The sequence below is a fragment of the Equus asinus genome, chromosome 24 (assembly GCF_041296235.1).
Source record: "Equus asinus isolate D_3611 breed Donkey chromosome 24, EquAss-T2T_v2, whole genome shotgun sequence".
NCBI lineage: Eukaryota > Metazoa > Chordata > Mammalia > Perissodactyla > Equidae > Equus > Equus asinus.
Window position 1 is genome coordinate 44862413 of NC_091813.1, and position 23712 is coordinate 44886124.

The 23712-nt window shown below is 40.4% G+C and overlaps 1 protein-coding gene across 3 annotated transcripts in view; it reads left to right on the forward strand.

Moving 5' to 3' along the window:
* The window catches only part of LOC106829732 (uncharacterized), a 165397-nt gene that overhangs the window by 25310 nt on the left and 116375 nt on the right, over nucleotides 1-23712 (forward strand). For 2 of the 3 annotated variants that reach the window (XM_070496708.1, XM_070496709.1), the window contains exons 3-11: nucleotides 268-340; nucleotides 729-839; nucleotides 4358-4471; nucleotides 5563-5757; nucleotides 6854-6992; nucleotides 8004-8161; nucleotides 11190-11342; nucleotides 13121-13222; nucleotides 15351-15512. In XM_070496708.1, coding sequence (XP_070352809.1) covers nucleotides 268-340; nucleotides 729-839; nucleotides 4358-4471; nucleotides 5563-5757; nucleotides 6854-6992; nucleotides 8004-8161; nucleotides 11190-11342; nucleotides 13121-13222; nucleotides 15351-15512 — 1207 coding nt within the window. The remainder of the gene's footprint in view (nucleotides 1-267; nucleotides 341-728; nucleotides 840-4357; nucleotides 4472-5562; nucleotides 5758-6853; nucleotides 6993-8003; nucleotides 8162-11189; nucleotides 11343-13120; nucleotides 13223-15350; nucleotides 15513-23712) is intronic. The other variant, XM_044757278.2, reaches the window with a different exon arrangement.

Here is a 23712-nt window from a genome sequence, read left to right on the forward strand (position 1 = left end):
CATAGACGGAAAGACTATGACTGTGTGGGGAGGAGGAAAGGAAAATTGGCCCAGGGAAAGGTTTAGCAAACATGAGGTGTACACAAGAGAGATTCCAACTAAGACGAAAGCATGTGGCCTTTACTAGCCCCCAGCAATCCAGTATAGTATGATATACTTATTTAGAAATGAGCGGTTGCAGAGTTATGGAGGACTCGGAGCCTATCTATAATCTGATGTATTTCAGCTTCTATAATTACAGCTTCTATTGCATATACCTTTCTGCAGCTCTGTTCAAATACCAAAGGACGTCTCTTACTTTAGAAGAGAGAGGGAACTGGCTCTAAAGAGAACTCTCCAGGTGAGCAAGAGAGCGGGCAATTCCAATACAACAATAAATTAGATTTTGCTGACTTGTTGGAAACTCTTAGCAGGAAAGTTTATTCTTGCAAACAAACAGTTGATGTTATTGACAATAGTTATGAAAACAAACTAACCCAGTACTCAGCTGACTGCTGGAGCAGAGCAGGTCACTACTTCTTCAGAGAGATCTGATTTTTATGATGTTTTAAACTTTACAGATCCTTGATTTGTGACTTTAAAAATCGTTATTTGGAAACCTAGGTATAACAGCATAATGTGTTGTGTAAAAACTGTCAGGAAATCGTATGTCGGTTTTTGTCATAAACACTGGTAATTTTATTCTCTTATTTCCCCTTTGCTTGCCTGCTCTGTTGCCTGGGGTTCAGGTGGCCGAGTCAAAGCCCCTTGTTGTTCAAGCAGATGTCCTGCAGAGGGAGCTAGAGAGCTGCCTGAGAAGAGAGTACACTGCTGAAAATTTACCTTTGATTTTGTTGCAGGTAAGAGTCAAAAATTGCAAAAGCAATTTGAAAGACAGATCTGGAATTTAGTAGAAATGTATGAACAAAGCTGGCTTTGTGGTATATCCTCTGGTAGGATTTTCTCTACATGTGTGGTTTGCAGAACTTGTTTAGTGTAAACACTCTTCTTTGTTAGAGACCCATGCCCTACTTAAGTTCAGCTTGGTTACAGTTGCTAAACGATTGACCAAGTTTCTACTAATTAGTCCCTATGCTGGTATTATGAGGCAATACAACATTGACTAAGATTGTCTCAGTCCTTAAAAAGCTGTTGGCTGACCTTGGGGAGATATTTCTGGAAATTTCAAGAAAATAACTCACGACACGAGGAAAAAGATTTTCCATAAAGATTATTATTGTGCATTATAATAAAAGTGAAAAAAATGAAATTGCCTAAATGTCTAACAATAGGAGAAGGAGTTAAGAAAAATGCTGTAATACTTGATAGAATCTTCTTCTGCCATTAAACACTTTTTAGAATAAGGAATTATTATGTTCTTGTGTAACATCGGTTAACAAAAACCAGTGTGTATATGTGTGTGTGTAGGTATCATAATAATGGCCATGTAATGCATAGAAGAGTCACATAGACCAAAATGTTAGCAATCAGTCTTTGGATAGCAGGATAATGAATTTCCTCTTTTTACTTTTATAGATTTTCTAAATTTTTTATAATAAGCATATATTGTTTTGGTTTTTAAAATTCTTTGTTCTTTGCTCTGGTGTTATAAGTTATATCCTCGCTATGCACACAAATTAGTTCATTAGCAACTAGTCGGTAATTACTAATAAATGAATCACAAAGAAACAAAAGATATTGAGATTCTATTTGCAAGTCAAACTTTTGTCATTACCTTCACCCAGGATTCTCTTTCACTATCATTTCCGGCACTCTTCTTTCTTTTATATATTATCAGTGGTTCTCATGGCAGAGAAGGGGAGGGTGGAGATGGGGGACATTTGGCAATGTCTGGAGACATGTTTGGTTGTCACAATTTGGGGATGGGAGTAGGTTGCCACTGTAATATAGCGAGTAGAGGCCAGGAATGCTGCTAAGCATCCTCCAACGCACAGGACAGCCCCCACCACCAATGTCAGTGCTGGGGTTGAGAAACCTTGGCAGAGTCGATGTCCATATGATATCATTTATCTTCTGCCTAAAGAACTTTAACATTTCTTGTGGTGCAGATCTGCCAGGGACAAATTCTCTCAGTCTTTGTTTTTATGAAAAAAGTCTTTATTTGCCTTCATTTTAGAAAGGTATTTTTGTTCAATATAGAATTCTAGGTTGATAGTTTTTCTCATTTATCACTTTAAAAATGTTGCTCCATTGTCTTCTGGCTTCCATTTCCCAACACAATGTGTCCTTTTGTTCTTTGGTGGCTTTTAAGATTGTCTCTCAAAGGTTTGAAGCAATTTGATTGTGACGTTCCATGATGAGGTTTTCTTTGTGTTTTTCTTGCTTGGAGTTGATGGAACTTCTTGGATTGTGATTTTATTATTTTCATCAATTTTTTACAAAATTTCAACCATTCTTTCTTTCTTTCTTTCTTTTTTTGAGAAAGATTAGCCCTGAGCTAACATCTCCCGTCAATCCTCTTCTTTTTGCTGAGGAAGTCTGGCCCTCAGCTAACATCTGTGCCCATCTTCCTCTGCTTTATACATGGGATGCCTACCACAGCATAGCTTGCCAAGCAGTGCCATGTCCACACCCGGGATCTGAACCGGCGAACCTCAGGCCACCGAAGCGGAACATGTGAACTTAACTGCTGCGCCACCAGGCTGGCCCCACCATTATTTCTTCAGATATGTTTTCTATGTCCATCGCTCCTTCTGAGACTCCAATTACACATGTGTTAAATCACTTCATAGTGTTCCATAAGTCACTGAGGCTGTATTAATTTTTTTCAGTCTTTTTCTTCTCAGTACTTCATTTTATATAGTTTCTATTACGATATCTTCAAGTTCACTAATGTTTTCTTCTGCACTATCTAATCTGCTGTTCGTCCCATCCAATGAAATTTTTATTTCATATATTGTAGTTTTCATTTCTACAAGTTCTATTTGAGTATTTTTGATGTTTTTCATTTCTCTCCTTATTATGTTCACATTTTTTCTTTCAATCCTTGAACATGCTGAGCATATTAATAATGCTTTTTTAAAGTCCTTTTTTGCTATTTTCATCGCTGATGCCATTTCTGGATCTGTTTCTCTTCATTAATTTTCTCCTGTTTATGGGTCATATTTTCCTGCTTCTTTGCCTGTCTAGCAATTTCTTTTGACACTGGGCATTGCAATTTTACATTATTGAATGATGATTTCGTTTGTACTCCCTTGAAGAGTGTTGGACTTTATTCTGGCAGGCAAATAAGTTGTAGATCAGCTTCATACGTTCAAGGCTTGGTTTTAAGCTTTGTTAGAGCAGGTTTTGAGTAACCTTTACTCTAGAGATAGTTTATCCTTATTACTAAATTGTGACCCCTCTGACATCTCCAGTGAATGCCCCATGTGTTCACTGAGGACTCTTCATTCTGTCTGACTGGAAATTGAACATCTCCTAGCCCCGTATGAACTCTGAGAACTGTTCAGTTTACAATTCCTAGTCAGTGTTCTTTGCACAGCCTCATGGAGTTTCACCCTCTGTATGTATGGGGTAATAATCAGCAATGAACTCAAAGGCGTCTCTCTGCAGGTTTCTGGAGCCCCTTGTCTATATAACTTCCTCCTCTCCAATACTCTGCCCTGCAAACTTCAGTTTATTCGACTTCTCAAACTTTAATTTCTCTCTCCTTAATTCAGAGAGACCATTGGGCTCTGCTTAGGATTCCCTTTCCTACTCCATGGTTCAGAAACCGCCTTCTTTAGGCAGAAAACCAAAGTGATTGTTGGGCTCATTTCATTTGTTTCCTTTTTCTCAAGGACCACAGTCCTGCATTGTCTGTTGTCCCATGTCAGAAAACAGTTGTCTCCTGTATTTTGTCCTATTTTCTAGTTGTTTATGATGGAAGGGTAAGTCTGGTCCTACTTATTCCATCATAGCCAATATTATTTTTATTATCAGAAATAAAATATTTTAAAAGAGTTGGCTTATTTAACTACTCTGAAGTATAAATAAAATTTAAAGTTAAAAGCTATAATTTACCTGTAAAGTGTTTTGTATTTTAGACTCATAACTTCAGTTTTTAAGAAATTTTAAGCTCAACTTTAGACAATTTTACAGGGTTTTTTGTCACTGCGAAAATTGTTCACTAACTGATAAATGAAACTACAATCTGTTGGATTGGCAATGGATCATATAGATTTAGAAATGCCTACTTGCTTTATTTAAATTCAAATGGAATCATGAGCCAGATTTCCTAATTTTATGATCTTCATATAGAAAAAATCATTCTTTCCAAAACAACCAGAGTTTCCTATTGTTAGTATTCTTGAGACTTAATTCAGTCTTCCTGTTATAATTGCATACTAAGTGTTCATTTTTATTCTCATTGTTAAAGTATTATACAGAGAGAATTACTCAGCTGGCCCAGAGTAAATATTTACACATGCTTAGGTGGAAGAGGTTTTGCCAGCACAGTAAGATCATGGAGCAACTTTATCCTCTTTACAAGGTAGGAAGCCTATGAGTAGAACCTGTACTATTTGTCATAATGAAAGCAAATGGTCCATAAGCTTGTCAATACTCTATTATTAAGTATAGTCATCATGCCTGTACATTATAACTCTAGACTTCTTCATCCTATATAACTGCAAATTCGTGCCCTTTGGCCAACATCTCCACATTTCTCCCACCCCACCACGCAACTCCTGGTAACCACTGTTCTACTCTCTGCTTCTATGAGTTCGACTTTTCTTTTTCTTTAGATTTCACATAGAAGTGAGACCATACAGTATTTGTCTTCCTCTGTCTAGCTTATCTCACTTAGCATAGTCTTCTAGCTTCATCCATGTTGTTGCAAATATTAGAATTTCCTTCTTTCTCACGGCTGAATAATATCCCATGATAATGTGGTAATATATATGTACCACATATTCTTTATCCATTCATCAATCAACAGACTCTTAGGTTGTTTTCATATCTTGGCTTTTGTGAATAATGCTGCAATAAAGACAGAATACAGATATCTCTTCAAGATACTGATTTTGTTTCCTTCAGATATGTACCCAGAAGTGGGATTGCTGGATCATATGGCAGTTCTATTTTAAATTTTTTAGAGGAATCTCTATACTGTTTTCCATACCAATTTATATTCTCATCAACAGTGTAACTTGTCAATTTTTTTTAAGTCACAGCTGAAGATGGGAAAGGAACTAATGCATGTACCTACTTGCCTATTCTGACTGTGGCAGAAGATAATGATACCTATTTTTAAGAATAAGATTAGAAGGAAGATTTATATGACAGAAAATGCACTTTCCTTCATAGACTTGGTCTCCTCTGCTGTAGGTAAAAAGCTGAGAAGCCAACTGCAGTTAGCAAACATCCTCATGCACTGACCTTTGCTGGAGTCTCTTTCCTTCAAAGTCCTAAGAATGTGACTACTGCCCTTGTCAGTCAAATTCAGAATGTGGAAGAATTTTGATATTCCAAGAGCCCCTTATTTGGCCCCCAAATAGCATTACCCTTTGCTTGGAGGCAATTGACCTCAGAGAATAAGGCTTGCAAATAACCAAGTTCTGTCTTTGCCTCTCTCTTAAATAGAAACAAGTTGCCTACATTATGCAGGAGTACAACGATGCCCTTCAGAGAGCTGAAAGATTGTCTGTTGCACGAGAAAACTTCCTTATGGGAAAAAACAATCCACCTAACTTAGTGACACAGGAAGACCTGACTATCTACACAAAGTGGTTAGTGTGTCACCTACACTCACTCGAGGCTGTTCACCACTACCTGAAGGTACGTGAAACAGTAATGTGACGATGCAGTGCCCTCCCAGGATGGTCAGCACATTGTTTTCTCACATCTGTCACCTCATTTTGAACTGTCAGTTTCTATTTTCCACCCGCCCCACAAATGACAGGAAAATAATGGGTCACTAGCTTTTTTCCTTGAAATCTTATTCTTTTGGAACCTTGTTCTAATGAAATCACTCCATTAATTTAGCTTTCTCAGAGATGTCTCTGCTGTGCTAGTTCCTATTCTCTCTGTAAGTTCTTGTGTCATCATCTTGTTCAGGATTTAGCTCACCAATGTAGATCCACTTTTTTGTTCAGCAATACCTAATGAAATTCTAATGTATGCCAGGTACATATCCTGGTCCATGTTGGGAAGGTATAGTCTTTACTGGAAAGTAACTGGGTCCCAGGATGGTAGTTTAAACAAATTGTCAACTGAAATACAATGTGATAAGAAAGAATAGAATAATTATAAGCACAGGGTAAAGAGTGTCGCAGGGGAGAACCCCTAACCCAGGCTAGAGGTATCAGAAGGGGTGAAGTGGTCACATTTTCACTTTAGAAAGATTATTGTTTTGCCCCCTAAATCTTTCCCGACTTCTCCATGCCTTACCTCAGTGATACCACCAACCACAGAGTTACCCAAACCAGAAACCTGGCCACATCCTCACATCATCCCTTCATCAGTCAGTCACGATGGGGTCTACTTCTGATTCCATAGGATATGGGATCTCTTCCCACTCACGTGTTGTAGTAACAATCTGCTCATAAGTCTGGGTCCCCCACTGAACTGTGAACTCTTTGAGGTTGGTTCATGTCTTGTTCATCTTTGTGTCCCTAGCACCCCACGCAGTGCCTTGTCCACTAGGGGTGCTTGATCAATGCAGACCTGCCCAGAGGTTAAGGTAGCTCAGAGCTGGTGACAGCGCCAGGTCTCCCAGTTCCAGATTTAGCCTCTCATGATTAGCCAGGTTGCTGAGGCCCACCTCTACCTCCCTCCTTCTCTGTCAAAGCAAAGGGCTGCTCCTGAACCAAAGTCTGGAAGCTTCTGTGAGAATCAAGTTGACATGCGGCCTCTTGGTCGTGCCCTTCTGCAGGCCCTCCAGTATCTGCCCATCTCCAAAGTCCTGAGTGTAGTCAACGAACTCCCTGAGGTTGGTCAGGAGGATGAAAAGGTCCGTGTTGACGACATCCAGGGTTCTGCATCTCCAGGCTGTATGGATACCAGCATTTCAGGTAAGAAATTAGTCTCCTTTCCCCTAGGGTTATGTGGAGAAAAGAAGATTGTGATTTTGCACATGTGCTGTTTTGTCACATAATCTTGCTTGAAATTTTTCTGCATACCAGAAAGCTATATCTCCTTAATAAACAACTGTTAATTTAATATTTTCTGGTGGAAAAAAATAGCAAACACTTTTCTTAGGTGTTATTATTGCTGTAGTTATAAATAGGAAATTAAGAGAGAGGTGAAAAGCAATGCATTTGATGTCGAGAACGCTGAGTGCTAGACCTGTCTGTTATGGCCTTAAGTGTGGGTCTGCATGTTAGGTCATTTCATCTCCTTAGACCTCAATTTACTCATCTCCAAAATAAGCCTTTCAGATTAAGTGAGTTCTAAGATTTCTTTCATTTTTAATATTGCATGATTTAAAAGACTTTCCTTATCTGAATCAATTTAATAGTCTTAGCGCCCTTACCTTGTGTTACAGATGACTGGAAACCTGATCAGGTTTCTACTCTGAGTGACATATTTGCTTGGGGTATGTACCAGATGTACCTGGAGAGGCAGCCAACCCATTTGTGGGGAATCAGAGAAGGTGTCTCAAAGGAGCGGAGTCTAAACTGGGTGTTTAGAGATGAGTAGAAGTGAACCAGGCAAAAGGAGGTGAAGACTCTCACCTTCTAATTTGTCGTTTAATGTATAAATCATACTCTTTGTTTACCCTGAAGGCCTATAGGTAGTTCAGCTCCCACTAAGTCATTCCTCAAAGGGTCTGTTTCTCCTGCAGACTGTGAGAAAAGGGAGTCCAGCCTACGTCCCCCAGAAAGCCAGCACCAGAGGTTTGTCAGATAGGCCTGGCTGAGCACAGTGCAGCCTGTGGATTGTGAGGGAGAAGGTTGGGCAAGAAGCAGAATGGCCTTCCCCATCAGCAGAGGAGGCCCTGCCTCCAGTTGTCTCAAAGGACTCTCCCTTTTCTCTTCTGGTGTTTACTGATCTTAATGCTGTTGATTTTGGACTTTTCCCAGAGCCGACGAGAACAGAAGCTGCTTTCATCTTGCCCCGACACACAACAGAAACAGAAGAACTGAAACCTCAGCTGAAGCGCCTGCTCTCCCATTTCAATATCCCCTATGATGTAGAGGGGCTAAGGGACGCTGCTAAGGACACAGAACTTTTATTCCTGGTACTTGATGGACTCTTTCTTAATACAAATATGTGTGTTCATGAAAGAAAACACTAGTATTTGCCACAGAGTTTGATTATGTATACTGCCACAATGGTTTCTAGAGTGATAAAATATAATAGTAATAGGTGAGATTCAGTATAACTTCCTCTCTGTAAGAGTAATGGGACCCTTGAATATCCAACCCAGAGGGGCTGTAAGATTTATTTTTCTGCAGAATTTAAAGAAAAATGTAGGTTGTAGCTCATAGTAGATGATGTAAACATAGCCAAGATTTAGCAAATTTTCATGGTGGAGTTGTCTAGTGTCTAAAGCCCTTCACTTCTCAGAATGTGTTGCAATAGCTCTACTGTTAGCAAATGCTTTATATTCAATAGAGTGTATATTGTGTAGCAATTTCTAGAGTCATGTGGTCTGCCCTCTTATAACATAGCGTTGCACTTCCTTAAAAAAAAACCTCGGGGCTGGCCCCATGGCCGAGTGGTTAAGTTAGCTCACTCCGCTGCAGGTGGCCCAGTGTTTCGTTGGTTCGAATCCTGGGCGCGGACATGGCACTGCTCATCAGACCACGCTGAGGCAGCGTCCCACATGCCACAACTAGAAGGATCCACAACGAAGAATATACAACTATGTACCTGGGGGCTTTGGGGAGAAAAAGGAAAAAGTAAAATCTTAAAAAAAACCAAAAAACTCACTCATATTATCAGAAGCCATGTTAAAACTTGTTTCCCAGGGAAAAATAGGATTATTTTTTAGTTTCTACAATAAAGATTTTTTTCTAGCTCTGGGTGTATAATATTTGCAAATTTATATATTTGATAGGTAAAAGTAATAAATTGATCCAAATTGGCCAAAATTAAGTCCGAATGTCTTTGAACGCTCCTCACTGTCTCCTCTATCACCATTTGCCTTGACCTTGAAGTTTCACTTCCACGTGTGTTGTTCCAGTGTGACTTTCCTAGGATTATTTCCAGTAGTGTGTAACAGACTCTTTAAGCTCATAGAACCCGTGGAATCATATGTCCTCTGGTTTCTTTGAAGGTGAAGGTGTTTAGATTTTGCCTTTCCTTTTGTATCACCAGAGGCACTATCTTCAGCAGAGTACTTCTATGGGAATATCTTTACCCTCATTGTCTCCATGTATTATGATAGACAAAATCCAGAAACAGAATAAGATGGTGTTTAAAAAGAGTAAATAAATAAAATAAATTTTAGCACAGCAGACTATCATCAATGATAACAAAAGAGCATGAGGCTGCTGAGCACTCTCACAGGGTAGCCTTATTCCCCAAGAATCGCTTGTCTCCTTTATATAGTGATGGTTTCTACTTTCGATTTTCTTATCACCGTATTACATGCAATACCAGTTGTGCTCCCAAGATAATCAATCCCATTACAACAGTTTTTTGTAGAGAAAGAGTTCCATATTTGGCTACTGTTTATTCTGATTCTCTAATGCCCTAGAGCAGGGTCAGCAAACTACAGCCTGCAGCCCATCACCTGTTTTTTTAAAATACAGTGTTACTGGACTACAGCTATGCCCATTCATTAATGTATTATTTATTTTTTTTTTATTTTTTTTTTAAAGATTTTATTTTTTCCTTTTTCTCCCCAAAGCCCCCTGGTACATAGTTGTATAGTCTTCGTTGTGGGTCCTTCTAGTTGTGGCATGTGGGACGCTGCCTCAGCGTGGTTTGATGAGCAGTGTCATGTCCGCGCCCAGGATTCGAACCAACGAAACACTGGGCCGCCTACAGCGGAGCGCGCGAACTTAACCACGCGGCCACGGGGCCAGCCCCCTCATTAATGTATTATTTATGACTGCCTTCACACTACAACCGCAGAGTTGAGTAGTTGCAACAGAGACTGTATGGTCTGCAAAGGTTAAAATATTTGAAAAAGTTTGCCGCCCTAGCCCTAGTCTAGCACTGTCTCATTGAACTTCCTGCATGGATGGGTCTGGTCTGTATCTGTGCTGTCCAATATGTTAACCACTAGTCACGTGCGGCTACGGAGCACTTGAAATGTGGGTAAGTGCAACTGAGGAACTAAATTTTATTTAATTTTAAATGAATTGACATTTAAATGTTAAACAGCCACATGTGACTAGAGGCAACAATACTGGATAGCAAGCCTGGGAAGGACCAGCATTAACTGGAGGAATCTTTAGCTCTATGACTCATTGAACTCACTCACTCATCCTAGAAACCTTTGTTGAGGCCCTTGTATGTGCCAGCACTGTGATAGGTTCTGTGTGTATAATAAAATATAGATAATACAAGAGTGACTATTTTAACCATTTTCAAGTGTACAGTTCAGTGGCATTAAGTACATTCACATTGTTGTGTAACCATCACCACATGGTAGGTTCTTGAGATTCATAGGCTGTGGAAGCTCACCATGTAGTGAGGAAATCATGACGCAGTGTCACCAGTGCAATGACGTAGGCACGCCACAGGCTCAGCCAGCCTGGAGAAGGGAGGAAGAAGTGTTCTGCAGCTGGAAGCTATGGCACAGAAAGCACAGGAAGCACTCAGTCTGAAAGTGAGATGTGAAGGGATTGGCTGAGGTACCTTAAAGAGTTTTCACAGGTCTTAGCCTCTGGACCCTTCTCTCTGCAACATCCTGGTCAGGCTTCTGGGAGCTGGATTTATCTAACCCCTAGATTTTCTAGTTTACCAGGAGGCCAGAAAAAGTGAATGTATTTCCTTTTTGGACAATTTACTTCCCATTTACAGTCCGTCTCAAAATACGTATAAATAAGTATATCATATAATTTCCAACATTTGGAAAAGATATTCAGAACAAGTAACACACATACACACACACAATTATGATAATGAGCTGGCTGAATACATGTGCCTCTCAGCTATATACCTTTAAGGTCCTGTGATTGTCACAGAGTCGTGTTTTGTGAATTAGTTTGACTCCAAGACTGTTTCAGAGGCGATAGGTAGCTGTTTTTGAAACTGCCTGCAAACTGAGGCTTTTTTCTGACCTCCACCTCTCTTTTCTTAATCCTGTTTAGGTTTCCCAAAAATTTCAAAGCATCTTCATGGAGCAACAGAGAATGCAAACATTTCCAGATTATGATGTTGGGAGAACTAAAGCAGAGAATTTGGGTTTGGCAGGACCTAGTATGGCCTTGAAAAAGAGAGCCAACTGGACTTCCTTTATAAAGGTAAGGAGACCTGTGGTGACAGTCACCTGTCACTGATGTCAGCAATGTCATGAAGTATCCTCCAAGTGGGCAACCTGGCAGCACCAAGTCTGTCAGGTCCCTGTTGTCCCCTCTACTCAATGCCCTCAACAAACTGTCCCCTGTGACCAAGGATAGGTGCCTGTCTGTCCTCAACACAGGCAGCTGAGAGAACCTGGCTCAGTGCACCAGGATCTCCAGCTCCGTCCTGCCTTGGGTCTCTGTTGAAGTTAGCCATGGTGATCTACCTTCTCTAGAAGTTCCCCATACTCCCGTACCCCTCTCTATTGGGTCAGAACTCCCTTCTTGTTGTTAGTGGTCTCGACTATTTAGCAAGAACAAAGAATAACAAATTTTGTGTAAATCCAGCCTTTCAGTCAAAAATTGTTTATTGAGTACACACTGTGTGTCAGGCATGGCCCTTGGTGCTGGAGACATACAATTCACAAACAATACACAAGTCAGCAGATTAAACGAGATGATTTTAGGGGGTGGTAAGTACAGTCGATTCTCATTATTTGAGGTAGTTATGTTCTATAAAGTTGCACAAACACTGAATTAACAAAAACCAAACTGTTGCTCATAGGGGAAATGCGGGGTTAGGTTCATCAACTGATCAATACATTACCTTGTTTTATGAGTGTTTCTGTTTAAAGAATATGTTGTTGATTCATTAACCTCAAACTTGTGGCCAACAGTACTATAACTCATACCTGAAAGAAGTTCATTGATCACATGTATTTCTTCTACCAGACACTGCACAGCCTTCCTGCACCTAGGAACTGTAGGCAGCACTTTAGCACGATGCATGGGGGCCATTTTACACAGCGAAATCACTAACAGAAACCACAAAAGCACAAAAATGTGGCACTAAATCGACCATAAAAAGACACTTGTTTACAGTATGAGAGCTGAAACAAGAAGGCAGTATGTCACCTTGTTTGATCTCAGCTGGAAGTGTGGAGTTGGGTGACTGAAATTTTTCACCATTCTGTGTATGTTTATGAATGACCAGGAAAGCTCTGTCAGAATTGATTTTGGGGTTAAAAATAAATTTTAGTGACTGGCAAATTTGCAAATACAAAATCCATGAATAATATGGATCAATTGTATTATGAAGAAAACAAAAGTCTTACAAAATAAAGATGGACGGAAGGAAAGGAGAGAAATCAAAGATTACTCCTAAGTCTGGGGCTCAAGCAAATAGGTGGTTGGTGTAGGGGAAGCCAGACTTCCATTTTAGGTTGTTACACTTGCCATCCAAGCATAGACATCAAGAAGACAGTTAGATATAATAGGCTGGAGCTTAGCGCTAGATATAAATTTGAGAGTTATCAGTGTATTGATGTATTTACAGCCATAGAACTAATTTTGAAATAGAGCTTGTCAGTGTGAAAGGTGAAGCTTCACATGTGGAGTCAAAAGGAGTCTTTGTGGGCAAACTTCTCTTGCCCCATAAATCAAGTGCGATGCCCAACACTGATGGATTGGGGTCCCTCTTGCTCATGGATGGTGTTGTGTTATCCCAGATGGAGCCCCTGCGTCTCATAGGCCAGGCACCAATAGTGACTGCTGCTGCCGTCTTCATCCACAAATCCGTGAACCCACGCGGACCCTTTCCAACACTTCACATGCTCCAGCAAAGTTTCCAGCTCTGAGGCCAGATCCCATTTCAGAAGCTCCTTGAATCTCTTTGCTTGCAACTCTTGTTTAGAACCATTGTTACATTGTAACTTTGTGTGAACACGTTTACCCACTAGATTAAGCCAAAATGTGATCCTTGGCAAAAGAAGCTTTTGACCAGACTAAAAGAACGGAGAAGAATAGATGTATTAATGCAACTCCAAGCGAAGTTTTTGAAGGTAAGAAAGTAACCATGTTCCCAAGTAGATAAAATTCTTGCTAAAATTGTTCTCAGAAAGCCGAATTTTCTTTCCCTTTTAAAAAAATGTTAGCCATGGATTCACTATGAAGGCTTTATTTGGAACTTTCTAATCTAATTGCCAAACTTTTATAATCCTGTTAGCTTTCAGTAGAGAGTAACAATTGTCAGAAGAGCCAGATTTTAGACCAGCACTAAGTCTTTGTGTGATGTTGGTCTAGTCACATAACCTCCTTGAGTTTTAGTTTCCTCATCTGTGAAACAAAAATATGGGACTAAATTATCATATTTTTATTGTGTTAAAAAACACATAGCATAAAATTTATCATCTTAACCATTGTTAAGTGTATGGTTTAGTAGTGTTCAGTATATTCACATTATTGTGAAACACATCTCCAGAACTTTTCATCTTGCAAAACTGAAACTCTATGCCTTTTAAACAGCAGTTCCCTATTTCCTCCTCCGTCCAGTCCCTAGCAACCCCCATTCCTCATTCTGTTTCTGAATTTGACTACTCTTAGATACCTAACATAAGTGGAATCATACAGTTTTCGTCTTTTTGTGAATGGCTTGTTTCGCTTAGCATAATGTCCTCAGGGTTCATCCATGTTGTAGCACGTGACAGAATTTCCCTCCCCTTTTTTCCCTCCATGAATATTTATATCAGCTTTATTCGCAATAGCCGAAAATGAAACAACCAGATGTCCTTTAGTGGGTGAATAGTTAAACTAACTGTGGTATATCTATACCATGGAATAGCAGTCAACGATAAAAAGCAACAAACGAGTGAAATATCCAAGAACCTAGATGAATCTCCAGAGAACTATGTGAGTAACAAAAGTCAATCTCATAAAGACTGTTTGAGTCCATTTATACCACACTCTCGAAATGGCAAACTATAGAAATGGAGAACAGATTTGTGGGTTCCAGGGGTTAAGGAGAAACTGGTGAGGAAGGAAAGGGAGTCGTGCTGTAAATGGGCAATATGAGAGATCCTTGCGGTGAAGGATCTGTTCTACATCTTGAGTGTATCAATATTAGCATCCAGGTTGCAACACTGTACTACAGTTTTCAAGATGTTAACATTGGGGGAGGTAGAATGAAGGGTACATGGGATCTCTTTATGTTTTTTCCTGCTTTTCTTTAATTGTGGTAAAATACATAACATGAAATTGACCATTTTAACCATTTTTAAGTGTGCAGTTTGGTGGTGTTAAGTACATCTATATTGTTGTGCAACCATCGCCGCCATCCATCTCCAGAACTCTTTTCATCTGGAAAACTGAAACTCTCTACCCATTAAACAATAATTCCTCATTCCTCCATCCGTTCCCTTGGCCTCCGGCAACCATCATTCTACTTTCTGTCTCTGTGAGTTTCACTGCTCTAGGTATCACATATCAGTGGAATTATACAGTATTTGTCTTTTTGTGACTGGCTTATTTTACCCACCATAATGTCCTCAATGTTCATCCATGTTGTAGGATATGTAAGAATTTATTTCCTTTAAGGCTGAATAATATTTCCTTGTATGGATCATCCAAATTTTGTTTATTCATTTGTTGATGGACATTTGGGTTGCTTTCACCTCATGGCTATTATGAATAATGCTGCTATGAACATGGGTTTGTAAATATCTCTTTGAGATCCTGCTTTCAGTTCTTTTGGATATATACCCAGAAGTGGAATTGCTGGATCATAGGGTAATTCTGTTATTAACTTTTTGAGAACGCTCCATGCTATTTTCCATAGTAGTTGCAGCATTTTACAATCCCACCAACAGTGCACAAGGGTTCCAATTTCTCTGCATTCTCACAAACACGTTCTTTTCTTTTTTTTACATTAGCTATCCTAATGGATATGAGATGATGTCTCATTGTGGTTTTGCTTTGCATTTCTCTAATAATTAGTGATGTTGAGCATCCTTTCGTATGCTTGTTGGCCATTTGTATATCATATTTAGAGAAATGTCTATTAAAGTCTTTTGCCCACTTTTAAATTGGCTTATTTAATTTTTTGTTGTTGAGTTGTAGGAATTCTTTATATATGCTGGATATTAACTCCTTATCACATATATAATTTGCAAATGTATCTCTGATCTACTCAAGATTTCCAACCCTGAGCGAGTAATGCAAGTGCTCCAAGATCACGCTGTAAAGACAGTCCGTCCGGTTCCATCTCATCCAACTTTCATGGCTTCCCAGGATTTGCATCAGTGCAAATATGACCACATCTGGGAGAACATTTATAGCAACATCAACCTCTACCAGGTACAGCGGAAAGAAATAACCCATATGCCTTTCTGTTCAACTCACTACCAGTGTGTTGATCTAAGAAAAATACTTTGGTAGTTTTTCAGAGACCCTCCCTGCAAAAGCTCTATTTCCTAGCCAAGTTTGTTTTCTTTATAAAAAGATTAAATGCTAATTAAAAAGAGAGATATAAAGAGGTGTAATATAAGATGTTGCTGTCAGGACAGACTCAACAGGTAAATACCAATGCAAAGCTGCACACTCCAGTGCCAAACACCAAATGAGTTGGACAGTTGTTAAATATTGTGAGCGTTTAGAGGGAAAGTGGTCCCCACAGAGTTGGCTCTACTGGGGAAAGCCTCTTGAAGGAGGAGGAAGCTGAGCTGGGCTTGAAGGAAGCACGGGGCTTAGGGAAGTGGCGGTGGAGAAGGAAGTAGGGAGCACATTCTAGGAGAGAAGCATGAACAACAATGCAGAGCAATACTGTACGTGGAGTGTTCAAGTCCAGCTTGGTTGAGTGGAAGATTCATGTGGAAATATAGTGAAGAGAAGTTTTTTTCAGTGGGGAGGAGGTGGCAGGTTGTGAATGACCATAAATTCCAGCCTAAGGAATTTGTGCTTTATCCTGTAAGGGAAGTGATATATACAAGGCTGTATTTTTCAGGAAGATCAACATGGCAGCAAGGTGTTTCTTGGATTGAAAGAGGGAGAGATTGGAGGCAGGGAAGCCAGTATCTACTACATAGGATAGACATGAAGTTTGGCAATGAAAGGAAGTTTCTACACAAAGCTAGTGGATATTTGTCTTTACAATGGTAACTTTTTTCAAAAATGTAACATTTTTGAAGCTCTAATCTGCTATTATTTGCTGCTATAAGAGAAGAGTTTTATTTCATTTGCTTATTTAAGATGGGAAGACTCAATGTATTTCTGGAAGTCTGAGAGGGAGGAGTAGCGTAGAAGAGGAGATGGAAGATAGGAAAGGGTAAATGTGAGAAGCAGATGACTCTAGGGGAAGAGGAGGGGATGGGACTGAAGAAACCAGGTGGAGGAGTAATTTTGAGAAAGGGAGAATGACATCACCTCCCCTGAGGTGGATGAGATAAATAGAATTTTCAGGTGCAAAAAGATAAGATGTGGGAGCTTGTGAATGGCCCTGGCTGTCTCAGGAGAGGAGGAGGAGGCGGGGGAGGATGTCAGCATTAGTGAGTAGAAGGTGAGAGTGGCTTGTGGGGAGGTGTATCACTGTGGGGAAGGCTACAGGATCGCCAATGAGAAAAGAATATAAGGATGACCATGTAGCTAAGAGGGCTCAGATGAGATAAGAGGGCATGAATTTATAGCGAGGCCATTTGGCACAATAATTCTATTACATTCACCCCTAAAGATAATTGTACAGTGACTAAGAACTATACACAAAGTTGAAGGTATGGAGAAGTTTATTAGAATGCTACAGAGAGAAGCACTGTCATGATCCACCATCCCGGGCTGGGTATGGGAGGAAGTGAAAACCTGAAATGGTTACACTAATGACTTATAGATTGGCTGGAAGCAAACACACATGTGCACGCAGGTGTATACACACACACACACATGCACACACAACTTCTATACCTTTTCAATTCGTTTAAACAAGGATCTAGAGAATTTATGAAAAATGAATTCGCCACACAGATCAGGAGCAGATGCAGCATATCATGGCATGGATCTCCCTGCCCCTGAACTCTCTGATGCGACATGCAACCGCCAGGGAGATTCTCTTCTCAGCTAGCATCCTGCCAGAGTTGAGAAAATAGCCACATTTTCCCTATCTCATTGCCATTTCACACTGAGGTATATGTCACCATTCAGGAGGACATTATACTAGCAAGGGGACATTTAAAACATCTGGGTCTTCTGCTTCTTGAACCGAACATAGGGGGAAGGGCATAGGAAGCAGGCAAGAAGGGGGGCGCGAGGGCAGAGTCAGCCTAGTTACCCCCAAACAAGACCTCTGCTCCTAGGATCTGGATACTCTACGTCTTGATGCTGATGTAACCTTTACCTGGGGAGTTCTGCTATTAACATCTGAGAGCCATTGCCACAAATCTGTTTCCCTCCTTGGCTGAGAGAATAGGAAGAATTGAACTCCTGGGGGCCAGAGGAGAGTGAAAGGAGGTAAATATGAGTGAGGAAGAGGTGGGAGGCAAAGGAAGATGGAGTCAGAGATGAAGAGCTTCATGTTTGAAATCACGGAGAAGTGAGGAGGTCCAGGGTGTGCCCGGGCCAGCAGGTGACAGAGTCGTGGCAGTGTCCATGGGTACTTAGGGGACAAAAGAGGTTACCTCTGTGGGACCACTATGTCAGTGGAAAGCAGAAGGTGGATGGCGAGAGCAGATGATGGCTCAGGTAAGTGTTGAGAGGCAGAAAACACCAAGTTAGAGTCACGGAGGGGAGGAACCCAGTGCACAGTGGAGAGAACGGACACTTGCTGTTCTGTTGTTGCTTCCCTCCGTCTGCAGAGGAGATGGGAAGTCGGGGTGCTGATACGAGGCAGTCTGTGCTTTCACAAAAGTCTGTTTGGAATGCAGTTGCCCAAATGTTAAAAAGAAAAAAGAAAGAAAAAAAGAAAACCACTTTCTCTGGCTATTTCCTGACTTGTGAATGTTGTTCTTGGAATTGACCAAAGGGAGAAAAATGTGAGCACTGTATTTTCAAGTTGATTTATGAAAATAGACCCTAAAGAGACTTAGAATACCTGTGGATTCTAGAGGTAGAGCAGGAGGGGAGATATATAACACAAATTACGCTACATGTTAGCGTCATGCAAGTTTTCCAGCGTCCCATCCATTCAATGATTGTTACATGGATGCTGCCTTCGTGCCAGGAATCGTGCTGGGCTCAGGGAATGAGACATGCAATAGGTAACTGGACAAGGAAACAAATCTCCATGTCTAACTTGTGGGTGCCAGGAAGAAACCACAGGAGTAGAAGGCAATGAGGTAGAGAGGAGCACCCTCGGAGAGATCAGCCAGGATCTTTCAGAGTAGGAGACATTTGAACTGAAATCTGATGAATGAAAAGGAGTCAGCCATGCAAACGGTCTGGAGAAGAGCTTTCCAAATAGGGAATAAAATAGCACAGCATTTAAGAAAGGAAATTCTGACTCAACAGCCAATAGTTTTCCCCATTCCTTCACATTTTCCTGTGGGTATTAATTTGTCCTCTAGCATTTCTGCTTTGGTCAAGAGTCACTTTATCCAGTAATATGGCACCAAGGGTAGTGTGTTGCCACTCTGAATGTTGAATACCAGTCAAATGAGATTGGGATTAAGTAAAAGGCGGTAGCTGGGAGGAGTCACAGGAATGCAAGTATGAATTTTAAAGCCCTGTTACTATTTTGCAAGCATGTAGCAGTGAGATATGAATTTTAGCATCTTTATGCTGGTCAGCATCCTGATTCTGAAATTGGCAAGTGACAATCAAAACTTCATGGAAAATAACTTTCTTAAGGGCCTTCTTCATGAAGGAAGCAAACCTCATAGGTCTGTCTGCATTGATAGCTCTGAGAGAAAATAAGCACTAATTGTAGTACAACTTCAGAACGGTTTCTTTTTCTTTGTTTTTTTTTCATCTGTTGCCAATCTTTTTTTTTTCTCTTCTTCTTCTCCCCAAAGCCCCCCAGTACATAGTTGTGTATTCTAGTTGTGAGTGCCTCTGGTTGTGCCATGTGGGATGCCGCCCCAGCATGGCTTGATGAGCGGTCCCATGTCCGTGCCCAGGATAGGAACCGGCGAAACCCTGGGCCACCGAAGTGGAGCGTGCGAACTTAACCACTCAGCCACAAGGCCGGCCCCTAGAATGGTTTCTGATCAGTTCTTGGTGAATACTCCACACCAGTAACCTTTCTGTAGGGAGTTTTTTTTTTTTTAACTAAATGTTTTGTTTTAGAATAGTTTTAGATTTACAGAAAAGTTGCAAAGATAGTAGAAAGAGTTCCCAGGTATCCCCTACCCAGTTTCTCCTATTATTAACGTTTTATATTACTATGGTACATTTCTCATGCCTAATGTATCAGTGGTAACATTGATACATTACTGTTAATTATATTGCACTCTATTTGGAATTCACTGGTTTTTCCATGAGTGTCCTCTTTGTGCTCCAGGATCCTACCCAGGGTACCACATTTCATTTAATCCTCGTATCTTCCCAGTCTACTCAGGTCTGTGTCAGTTTCTCAGTCTTTCCTTGTTTATAGTGACTTTGTCTTTAGGAGTACTGGCCTGGCGACCTGTAGAATATTTCCTAATTGGAATTTGAAGTTTTCTCATGGTTACACTGGGGTTATCGGTTTGGGGGAAGAACACCTCAGAAGTGAAGTACCCTTCTCGTCACATCATGTCAGGGGCAGATGCTGTCAATGTGATTTATCACTTGGGCATGTTAATCTTGATCACATGCTTAAGTTAGTGGTGTTTGACAGATTTTCCCACAGTAAAGTTACCATTTTTCTCTTTAAGGAGTTTTTAAAAAGATAATTTTAAACTACAGAAGTAATTTAAAAGTCTCTTGGTAAAAAACTGAAACACTACTGAATAGTTAATGCTTTAACTTGAACTCATGGGGACTCTAATACTGGCATCCCATTCCACTTCCTCAGAGGTGAACTCTGTGATTGCTTCAAGCCTTTTTGAATTTACATCGATACATATGTCTCCATACAAAAAAATATATAATATAATTTTGTGTTTTAGTTTTCTGTATAAACGATCTGTCATACCCTATGGTTATCTTTCTGCAACTTGCTTTTTTCACCCAACAGTAGGTTGTAGAGATATGGCTCTGCTGTTATTTTAATGGCTGCATTATATTTTATTACATACTACATATCACACAGCCACCTCCCCCGGACACTTGACACCATTTTCCCCGCTATGAGAAACCATACTGAACTTTTTTGTACATGCCTCCTTGTGCACATGTGTGTTTCTTTAGCGTAGATTTTTAGAAATGGATTTTCTGGGTCACAGAATGTACACATTCAAAAATTTTTCATAGATCCTGCCAAAGTCCTATACTATTTTCCTCCAACCAGCATCTTATGAGAGAATCTATTTTCCCACTTCCATTTTATCATTGAATATGTTTGTCTAAGCATTGATAATGTTTGTAATGATTCTATCACAGTTTAAGTTGGCCATTTACCTACAATTATTAGCATTGAAAGCTGACCACTCTTTTCTTTAAACACAATTCTAATTCCAGAATTCACTTACAGATCTGGGGTTGAGGGATAGAGGAAAAAATACCAAATTTTCTTATAATTGTCAATTGTTGAGAATGTATAACTAGAAAGAGATGATTCTTGTCCAAATGGACTGCACTTTTTGTATATTCATTTGAAAAAACTTAAAAATAATTTAACTGTAGTCCTGATCAGAAGAAAGAATGGACCAGCTAGCCCTGCGTGCATCCTCTGAAACCTGTAATTCTGTTATATAAATTTACTTGTGTCCAAAGCCATTCCTTACCTGTTTATTAAAATGGCTATGTACAGATGTCAAATACTACTATTGATCATCATATTTCTAAAGACCTGGTTTAAACTGGTCACTGTTCTGTAACTTCATGGAGTGCTGAAGTGGCAGGAAACACTGTATTCTTTCCTCTTCTTTTGCTTCTTCTCATTGGTCACACCAGGGAGGAAATGAAGGGAGAGCCATTTCCCCCATCTATGTTACTGCTCCCCTCCATTTCCAGAGATGATGCGATACAATGAGTACATGGTGTCCTCTCACAAAACTGGTGTTGTATACAGTAGCTCCAGAGTGCAGGAAGTTCAGGCAAACACAAAACACCGTTTTTTCCTGGTTTCCTTCATCAAATTCGATAGAACATTTAAAAAACAAACATTTTCTGATGATGACAATAGTGACGTGTATTTATCATAGAATATTTGGAAAATATAGAAAAGTTCAAGGAAGAAATAAAAATCCTCATTATTTTACCACTCAAATATAATCAGAGTATTGTTAACTTTCGGGGTATATATTCTGTGGATATATACAGGTAAGCTGTAGAGATATTTGGGGGGAGGGGAATACATAACAGATTTACTTTTCCTTTAATTATCCCCTCCTCCCTTCCTCCCACTCCTCTGCTCCTGCCAATTTCCCAGAAGAAAATGAGATTTGTAATCACTGTAAATCTCAGAACTGTCAAAATACATGAACTCAGCCATACTGGCAAAGACCCAGCCACAAGGTAGAGTAAATGTCAGAGGATTTACTACCCAGGAAGAAGGACTGAACACAGATGGCGTTGACATTCTGGTTTCTGGGCAGCCCTGCTGCTTACCTGCACTGCGTCCAGTTCTCTTAGGGGAATACACTCACAGACTGTTGGTGTTTCCTAAACAGTTTCCTTCTGTGGGCTGTGGTTGGGTCTCTCTTTCCGGAGGATACTAATCCTCTCCCTTTACTCATTCGAGCCCGTTGTGCCCCTTCCTTTCTTCCTGACCATCTGCCTGTCCAGCTGTACTTTTGTGGTTTGTTCAGTCATGCCTTCAGAGTGTTTTTTCACTGTCACTTGACGTCACTTTCAGTGCCTTCCTACGTAATTCTGGGTAGTTCTGGAAGCAGCTGGAAACGTCACCATCCCATCAGAGAAAGGTTGTGGCTCTGGACCTGCCCTCTGGAGCCACATTGGTCAATGCTGAACCGCGACACAAGAGCACCATAGGCCTGGGAGGCAAAGGCTTCTGTAGAGCCCCTCTCGCCCAAAATTCTGGGTCAAATAGAAACTGTCAAAATTCTATTCCCCTCATGGAGTATATGCTTCCCTAGATTTTTAAAAAATAACAGAGATTCTCTTTACTTTGGGATGATGATCTTATGTTTCTGCATTAAGGAACAGGAGTGTACCATGTCACCTCCTAGATTCTTTTCCAGTCCTAGAGTTGTGGGATGTTTACACAGAAATACACTGATGTGCACACTTACCTGGAACAGACAGGAGCTAACTCTACCCGTAGGCAGAATAGGAAGCTACTTAATGATGCACAGTTACACAACGTTCTCTCTTACCTATTCTTCTTAATATCCCTATCCAAAATTTTCTTCCCCACTGCCTGTCATAAAGACTGGTAGTCTATCTTTAGAGTCTTGGGGACTGTATTAGTTAAGATTAGGCTTGGCTATTGGTCATAGTTAAGCACAAAATAACAGAGGATTAAAGAAGGTGGAGCTTTCTCTCTCTCTCCTTCATGTTAACATCCAGGGGTAGGAAATACAGAGCTGGTGTGACAACTCTGCTACATGGAGTCCTCAGGGACCTGGCTCCTTCTGTCCTGGAGTTCCAACAAATGTGGGCTCCATACCCAAGATCAACATCTGGTCTGAGCTGGAGCTCCAGCTGTCACATTCACGTTCTAAGCAGCCAGATGGAAAATGGGGGTGAGAAAGCTGCCACTTTAGGAAAATTCCTAGAAGCTGGCACATGGCATTTTCACTTTCATTCCATTGGCCAGAACTTAGTCACTCAGCTACACCTACCTACAAGAGAGGCTTGGAAATGTCTTCTTTATCTGGGTGGCCATGTGTCAAGATAAATATTCAATTGCCGTAGGAAAAGAGGAAAATAGATATCGGAGAACAACCAGTAGTTTCTGCCATGAGGACTTGTTGGAATTCTAAGAACCGACTATTAGAACATAAGTAACCCAAAGAGGAGGGTTTCAACCTAAGCTATTGCCGTTCAGTGTTTTCATGGCGATTGGTGCCACTATGAAAAAGCACAGATTACGAGAATGGGGTATATCCCCAGGGACAAGCAGAGAAACCAAGAAAGGGGCTGCCCAGAGGGCGAGGGGCAGGACCATATATCAATGTCACCTTCTTCACAGTTTTCCCTAGAACCCTGGATGCATAACCTCATCCTTCCCAACATCAGGAAAAATGACCATGGAAATAAGTGTAAACCACAAATTCTGTGATTGATCCTACAGGGCTGAGTGACTACTGCAGTCCACGGCCAGGAGAGAACTGACATGTACTGAGCACCTATGAGGTGCCAGGCATTACACTTTACATATGTCTTATCATTTAATTCTCACAGCAACTTATTTTCCATTATCATGCCATTTTACAAATGTGAAAACAGGATCAAGACTTTAAATGATTAAATCACAGAGCTAAAAAGTAGAAAGAGGTGTTTAATCCGCTGATCTCTCTCAGCCTGA